This window comes from Aptenodytes forsteri, unplaced genomic scaffold (genome assembly GCF_000699145.1).
Source record: "Aptenodytes forsteri isolate BGI_AS27 unplaced genomic scaffold, ASM69914v1 Scaffold349, whole genome shotgun sequence".
Classification (NCBI taxonomy): domain Eukaryota; kingdom Metazoa; phylum Chordata; class Aves; order Sphenisciformes; family Spheniscidae; genus Aptenodytes; species Aptenodytes forsteri.
This window is the reverse complement of record NW_008794452.1, coordinates 1,441,230-1,449,938: the sequence shown is the minus strand read 5'-3', so window position 1 is coordinate 1,449,938 and position 8,709 is coordinate 1,441,230. Positions and strand designations below refer to the sequence as shown.

General features: G+C 40.2%; 1 protein-coding gene across 1 annotated transcript in view; it reads right to left on the bottom strand.

Annotated features, from left to right (window-relative positions):
• Nucleotides 1-337: 337 nt before the first annotated feature.
• The window catches only part of LOC109279813 (AT-rich interactive domain-containing protein 5B-like), a 38,854-nt gene continuing 30,482 nt past the window's right edge, over nt 338-8,709 (bottom strand). Inside the window, exons 3-4 of the mRNA XM_019474912.1 lie at nt 444-674; nt 338-381 (exon numbers count right to left, since the gene is read on the bottom strand). Coding sequence (XP_019330457.1) covers nt 338-381; nt 444-674 — 275 coding nt within the window. The remainder of the gene's footprint in view (nt 382-443; nt 675-8,709) is intronic.

The following is an 8,709-nucleotide window of genomic DNA, read 5'->3' as shown; positions in this document are numbered from 1 at the left end:
GCAACAGCAATGGGACGCGCAGGGAGTCTCTCCTATTTTGCGTTTGTTAGCACATTGCACCAACAATGACTTTAAAAAAAACCAACACGCTTTGTAAACCTTCTGGAAAGACACAGGCTATAGGTGAATGGTTAAGGTAGATAAATTTCAAATCCAGAGAAGGGATCCTTTCACTCATACCAAGTAACTGTGCTACACACTCTACCCATGTAACGTTACCGTTGATCATGATAAACTTAAGTTGCAATACTGAGATCGCTAGTGGCTAGAAGCCTTCAGTCTCACAGAGGAAAGAGCACGTTTGGTACTTAACATTTCAAACATAAATAGCATTGGTTCACTTCAAAGGAATCACATCTTCCCCTTGGAAATCATTGGACACTTAAAAAGATGAAAAATGTCTTTACTTGTAAGAAAAAGGAAATAGGTGTAACGTGACTTACCAAATTCATCACATATACTTTCATTTTCTATTAGAGTAGGATGATCAAATGTATCCCGACAGTAGAAGATTTGGGGGTTCTTGCTTGTTACTGCAATGCCTCCCAGGGCTAAAACAAATTGGTCTGTTAGTATTGAAGAAGGCTTGTCCTGAATGCGCTTTAACATGGAACGGTATCGACAGTACTGTGGGTAGCTGAGAATTAGCAGGTTTGAATCTTCATCATCCTCACCTGGAAAATACGAAAAAAAAAATACTGTATGTCAGAAAAATACAAAACAAGGGCTGTAACTCAAGCATCTCAGAAAACCCATGGCCCACCGGTTCAGTCTTTTCTCAAGACCTATCTTTTATAGCACAGTGGTTTTTGAAAGAAAAGTTAAAAATGGAAATTTAGAAAAAGTTTATTGAAACAGCTTCTTTTCTGGCTTTCTGTTCAGTTCTGCCATGCCTACCCACAAGAACTCTACCTGGATGAGTAAGAAAACACCGCTCTTCAGAAGCTGGCCAACGGCCTGACTCAAAGTGCTCTCCATACTTTGCCAACTTGGCTGCTTTGATAGAAATATTATCTGTCATTTTTACTCAGCTCCCTACATAGCCTTACTGAACTCATGTTTACACCAGCTAACGTCTTTCAAAAATAATAATATACAAGCCCCAGAGCATACAGCTATTAATTCTCCTTTGAAGTATCTGATACTGGCAACTACCAAAGGGCCCCTGGGCCAGGGAGGTGGGCTGATCTGACCTGGTCATTGATGCTAAGCTACCTCAACAGCTGGAAATAACTTTCCTCACATTAACTGCAAATGCAGCAGGACTCAATAAAACACCTACAGAGCACAACGAGCAAATGAATTTCCAAACAGCTCGTACTGTCGAAATGTGGGCTCAAAATACAAAGCAATCTAGCGCTCAGACCTTCCCATTCCCCCAGATTTTAGATTATATTAGGCATAAAGGTGGCAGATTTTGAAATATCACAATCAGGTTTCATCATATGATAACCAGCAGGAAACCTAACAGCAAAAAAACCCAACCAGAGATGAAAACATGAGAAATTATTCATTTGCAGGTATGCAGCCAGTATGTAACAGCACTTCTTTTTATGCTCATTTATCTCCTCAGGTGGGGTAACTGAACATGGCTTTCCATGCATGCCAATGAAGACAAAGCAAGAGAATGTAGTTTAAGTTTTCTGCTGTACTCTGATTACTGAATAACTCCACTATTTCTTCTGTCAGAGACAAAAGGTCTACTATTTAATCCCATTACCAATACTGAAATCATCTTTCTTACCCTTAAAGTAAAAATCACTTCAGATATTGAAAGAAATGTCAGATCAGTTCTCCCCAACTAAATACGATGGCACAACTCAACTTAATTCGCATGAGGCAATGGAAATATTCACACGTAAAAGGCTAAATTTTAAGTCGTCTCTGGAAGCAGATATATCACCTAGAATGTCATCACTGCAGACGAATGCAATGCTGCAGAAAAAATCAACACGGCAGATGGACTTGAGAAGTACTGTTTTTACAAGCACAGCTCCTGAAAGCCATCACTTTTAAAAACTCAGAACATTCCCCACTACCCTGACGTACAATTTGTGTAAAAAAGTAAGAGTAATACATTTTGGTAAACAGCATTTGCATTACTTTCCTAAGAAAATAAAATTTATGGCCCTAAAACCTCTTTTGGTCAATCAGGATGTGGTCATGCTTTTTTTTGTTTTCAACAAGTAAGTATCCCATAAGCCTACACAACAGCACGATTGAGCCAATTGCTCCTGGGAATAAGGCTCTCTCTTCTTTATTAGGAAACTCTAAAAATCAGATCAGGAAAACTGTTCTAGGAATTAACAAGCACATGATCCATCCTTTAGCTCCTTCGAGAGTTTCATATACGCCTGCCTGACAGTTATTACTACTTTATACCTTTGTGTAGATAGTGGTGAGCTGAATCTGTTGATCTGACAGCACTTTTCTTATGCCAGGATGTGGTCAGCTTTTTAAACAGGGTGTATATAAATGTATGTCCCATGTGCCTTTGTAGTAAACCATTAGTTTCTAGACAAATGTGCTCTAAGTCCCTGTGCAGAATTACACGAACTTTCTACCCCTGACAACTGACGACTTAACTCAAACCCCTGGCATAAATCAAAATCAAGTAATTTTTTACAGGATCACTTTTACACATGCTTGTGCAACTCTAATGAGTACTTTATGATGCATTTGTTTCCTTTCTTTATTCACTCCAGGTTCAATAGATAAATCTAAGAATGAACAAAGGCTGAATAAACTGAAGATTTGCTTAGTGAAAGACAAACAGAGTGTTCCTGGAACAAAGACTTTTTTTCTCAACCACGCCCACATGAGAAAAGAGAAATCAAAGTAGACCAATCCCTAACAAAATGCAAGCCCTAAGAAGAACTATTTTTCTTCTAGCAAAATCTAACATGCGCCATTTAATGGTGGGCTTAGTGTATATTGCTGAATATTTTTGATAAATATGATTAGAAAGAGTTTACTCTTAGGAGGAGGAGAGATCAAAACATGGATCACATTCCATTAAAATAAAGAAAAACAACGTAACTTCTTAAAACATTTAACTGAGATCTTAGAAAACTGAGATGCTGTATTTCTGAATCTCATTTTATCTTCAACAGAGAAAACATGGTAGAAGATAATACCTACAGCACGTTGTAAGGCTCAACTGAAATTACTCTAATCCCATGCTTATATCATAATCGTGCGTTTTAGTAACCCCCTCCAATGTCAGTTTTTCATTTATTTATATATTTCAGGGCTGAAAACAGAGAAACTGTAATTAGGAGGCAAGGTTCCACCCCTGCCTTCCGAGTGCTGCCTATATATGCATAGATGTAATCCAACAGTTCCCTTTGTGAGGGGTAAAGAGAGCTGGGATTTGGCACAGCCTGGCATTTATGTTGGATTACATGTTCTTCAAGTTGTCTTTGTAAGTAAGAGATGCATGAAATGCCAAACACAATGAATCTATGCAAGAACTGACTTTTCAAATCAGCACAACCATTTTTAATATGTAACGCAAGACAATTAAAAGCCCCAAAAGAAAAAAAAAAATAAAGCCTGCTAAAAGCACGAATTCCTAACAAATCCATCTAGAGCCAGAACTATTTACAGAGAGAGCAGAGAAATACAAAACTGTAACTTGCTTTTTGTTTGCTTGTTTCGGAAACATCAGCCTATAATGTTATTGCTAACCGCCATAATCTACTCTCAACATCAGTAAGCATTTTTTTCTTTAAAAAGACCTTCACACCAGGATTTTATAGAGCTTGATGGAAAAACTATGCATGTTCCTTCCTGTACCTAATTACCTCAACTGCAAAAGCTGCCAAGTATTTTGCCCTTTAGTTCTTTTAATCGTATTAGTGCAAATGCATTTGGATGCCAACAGAAACAAACATTTAAAGATTTTTGCTTAAAAGATTCCAAATATGTACGAGGCTGGTGCTAGGAAAGCACACTCCACTTCTTCCCAGAAAGCACAGAGTTATTTCTGAGGAAGAAATATGAATTTGTGCCTCTTGTAAGACTAAATGTCTAGTTTCGACCCAATTTAAGTAAAATAATGTCAATATGAACTGCTCTCACAATGATTTATGCTACCTTCTGTTACTTTATTACATTAGACATTCCTTTCTCTAAGCTTTATACTTTTCGCTGTGCTCCTAGCAACCACATAAAGGCTGAGCACCAACTTTACGCGCCTGGCACCTTTCCAGGCTCGACTGTTATTGATAATTATATTGAAGTTTCAATTTAATTGCTACTCTGTTGTGACACAGAATATTTTTTGTAATTATGCATTTCCCATTTTCTGTCCATTCATTTTTTGTATTACTGAAAAAGATTTTTTTTCCCCCAGAAAACATAAGCAGAACAATGATACAGATAAGGGTACGTACATCTGTTACTATCATTACCAACATGGTAATGTGAAGGGAAGAAAAAAAAAAATTTAAAGGAAAAAAAAATTGTGAATACAATTTCTCGGAAGGTAATTTTCAGTTTAAGTGCTCTTATTCTTCTTACAGTTACTCAATGATTTCCTGTTCTAATTACAAGACATTATACAGAAAGTAATTTTTAAAAAGGAAATGTACTAGAGCAGGAGTCTAAATAGCATCACTTGCTTGCTATGGTTTGAAATTCCAAACTTTTGCATCTCTTTTATCAATTCTCTGCTCTACCTTTGTGCAATATATTCTACCACAAATCTACCATCTCTTCCGAGGCAGTTAACACAAAGGTATACATCAAAGAGGAAAACACACTTGCAGTTAAACTGCAGGCAAAAGAAAAAAAAGAAAAAAACCCCTTTTTTTTCCTCCTCACTGTAGCTGGTAAATTGGAGGCAAGCCAATCCTAGGAGTGGAAAATATTAAAAACTAAAAAAAAAAAAAAAAAAAGAAGAAGAAAGCTTGATTAAAAAGCAAGAGAAGAGATATTCAGTTCTAAATCTAAATGAATAAACCACAAACTATTTCATAAAAACATACTGTGACGTAAATTACACATCAGTATTGCACTGTTGTGGTTATTTTGAGAAATGGCTTGTACTGTAAGTCAATTCAGCTGGTAAAACCCCACCCTTAATGATTTTGTAATTCTCCATACAGCAATCAACTGGAGCAGTCATGAAATTGCCAAGAAGGAAAACAGACAGAGCTGTAGAGAGTTTGTAATAAAAAGATAATGTACTTTTAACATAACAGAAGTAGAAGATTGGTTTTATTAACTAAAAAAACTACTTAAAAGGTCCCAGGCTTGCCATTTGTTTTGATAAATGTTAACACAGATCTTCATAAGATAAGCAATGTAAGTATCAGGGGAACCAGATAAAATGGGACAATGCTTTGGTGCGTGGGTAGCAAATTGAGCAAGGGAGTTGTTTGGAATATAGAGTGAAAATGAAGGAAGTTGCAGGGCTCTGTCCATCAGGCTCCTCTCCTGTACGGTGCCCTCGCTACTCTGCCTTCTTTTATTATGCTCAGTTACTAAGGGGGACTCCCAGAGGATGCAAGTATCATAATTAGTTTATCATTGCTTGTATGCATGGCTTTGACCCTATCATCAATACGTAGCAGATACAGAGGTAATGGAGGATGCATCTGGATGTCCGGAGGGACTGGGAACGGTGAGGGCTAGCCGTGCTGAATGAAGACGGCTGTGACTCCCAAGATGGGATGTCTCTTGGCTATTGCAGGGCAGTGTTCAGGTGTCACTACCCTCCCAAGACCGGTCCTCAGCCACCTACTGGAGCACACACGATGGGACTCGTTTCATCTAATAATGCAGTTTTAGCCCATGACAGTTGTGCAGTTCCCTGTGTGGCCAGAGAAATCTCCTTCCAACCTGCTGTTTTGTAAGACATGGATCAACTCACTCTCTGAAGTTACTACTCCATCGTCAATGACAACCAGCTTAGAGGCTTAACTTGCAGATCAAATTGAGTGAGTAAAATTAATTCCACCTAAGTGAGAACGCAGTCTGCCCTATGCCAAAGCTATGGTCCAAATGCATGCTAAAAAAACCCCTCCCAGCAGATACACTCGCCATCAAGATACAAAAGGTTGATCTCATCTGTGACAATGGATTTTGGCTCTCCCAGCTCTTAAGATAGGATCCAGTTCTCCTTCCCCTGTTCTCCTCCTTTGGCAAGGACTTTCTGCAGTACGGGCATGAGAACACAGGTGTAAACGAGACAAAGATGTGTGTAGCTGACCCTTCAAAACCAATGACTGCAGCTCAGACAGGCTCTCCACATCTCAAAGCTGCCTGTTCTAATAACATCCCAAGGGGAGACAGCACAGCTTTCCAGCAGACAGAAACGAACTTACTACACAATTATCTAAAAAACCTGAATCCCTCAAAAAGTCATAGAGCAACAGAAACAGCAGAACAACGAAAGAGTAACCAGAAGGAGGAAGAAGAAACTCAGTCTTTATGACCTAAAAACCTTTAAGAGGAGTCTTGCAATGAAAACACCTTCCCATATCACCATCCAGTCATGACCTGCAAAATACCCCCAAATCATCACCCAGATAACTGCAGCTGGCCAAGAAGCAATGCCAATCATCACCTACATCTCTGGGTACTCCTATGAAAGAAAGGACGGCTCTCCCCATGAAACAACCTTCATGGGAGAATTATGGGTGGCTCCTTACTTGACCACTTCACACATCGAATCCCCTTCACAGACACAAGGCTAAGAATCCCAGTAGGAATCCACGTCCCTTTGCACCAGGCTGCTGTGGGCTAGGGGCAACGGCTGAGGAGTTCAGGTAGCTGCATCATCGTCATGAAACTAATTCTGCATGCTCTAGCACACCAATCCACTCTCTCTCCAGTGATTAGGGAAGACTTATCAAACATAGCTCTTCCAATCCACCCTGCCTTTTCATTCCCACGGTCTGTGTTTGCTCTAGTAACACCACTTGGTGTGCCTTGGCTGGCTAATTAATCACAAGACCTAAAAATATTAATCTAAGAACCATATTTCTCTCAGAGATAAATGCAAATACAGTAACGATTTAACCCCATGAGATGGGACAGGAAATCTGTGTTTTTGGGTTTAAATAAATTTGGGGAAATTATTGACACAACAGGGATACCGCTTTGCTGGCAGGAGCCATGCTACTCATCCTTGCTTTGAGAACCCCCCTCTATTTGAATGCTAATGCAATCAAGAACAAAGGCAGCGTGTTGCAGGATACGGAACACAGTGATTACATTTATGTTTACCAGATAATGATGATGTTAACAAGTTGCCTGTAATTCTTACGTGGACGTTTGCCTGCCTGATTTTGCTTTTAAATTGATCAAAAGGCAAAAGCCATTTCTGCCAATATACAGAATAAAACGCGCAGCTTTTCTGCATGTATCAGATATTTCTTCCCTTGTAAGGAGGAGACAGAGCTAATTCTCAGAATTTTGTGCCACTTCCCCAGCCCTCCATGTTCTGTGGCAGCGCCAGCAGAGCATCAGCCCTTCAGAGAATTCCTAAGATTAGTTTAACATTTGAAAGAAAGAGAATACTTACAAATCTACTAGAGATTGAAACTACTGTTCAACCCAGCAGCAATACAGTCATTAAAAAAAAAGAAAAAAGACAGCACCATCTAATGCGTACTTAAACCATATGGTTGAAGAACATTTTACAGTCGGTGATTTGGATCTGAGTTGTTCTAGTCCTACTTAACAGGGACAAAACCGAGTATGTTGATCGATGACTGACAGTAGGTCCATATAATCAAATCTTCCATAATATTTATCTCGTTAACTCACTCTGAATTCGAATCATAAATCCAATTTTTGAAGAAGACGAAAGAAATTTAATACTGAAAAAGTTTCCAACCAGGCATTCAACATCCTTTTTCATATCCTAATCCAATATTCAGCTCCTCATAACTGCAGCTCCTACCCTGGGTGCCCAGGATCCTCCTGCGCCTTAGGAAGCGGGTTTATGAGGTGTTTCTAGACTCAAAAGAAGAGAGACTGACAATCGTCATTTCCAGCTTTTACATAACCCTTCCATCCACAGGCCTCAAACTGCTTTATGGAGATGAGTAAAAATTATTATCCCCATTACACAGAGAGAGAAACGAGACAGAGAGACCTTAAAGGATTTATTCTACCGCATCAAGCAACTTAGAGAGCAAAGGAGAGAGCAAACAGCCCAGGCAGAAATCCTTGTCAGTGGGGATTTCTGGGTAAGTCAGAGTTTCCTAAGTTTCCTCGAAAGGGAAGTGGCCGTCTCTGGCCACCCCAGCCAGCCTGCCTGCCTCCACCAGAGACAGGGGATGGACCAGGCGGGGGCTCTGTGTTGAGGCTTCTCTCCTACCACAACCGTTTTCCCTGTCCCACACAATCCCAGTCACTCCTTCATTTTATTTAGCTGCTGCCTGGCTGGGATTATCTTCCCCCTCCACAGAGGGTTTGCAAAGCAGCGGTTTGCCCTGGCCACCCCAGCCAGCCTGCCTGCCTCCACCAGAGACAGGGGATGGACCAGGCGGGGGCTCTGTGTTGAGGCTTCTCTCCTACCACAACCGTTTTCCCTGTCCCACACAATCCCAGTCACTCCTTCATTTTATTTAGCTGCTGCCTGGCTGGGATTATCTTCCCCCTCCACAGAGGGTTTGCAAAGCAGCGGTTTGCCCTCCCACCTAACGGCAGGGACTGGCGCCGGGGATAGCTGGGGGAGCAAGAGAAAGAGAG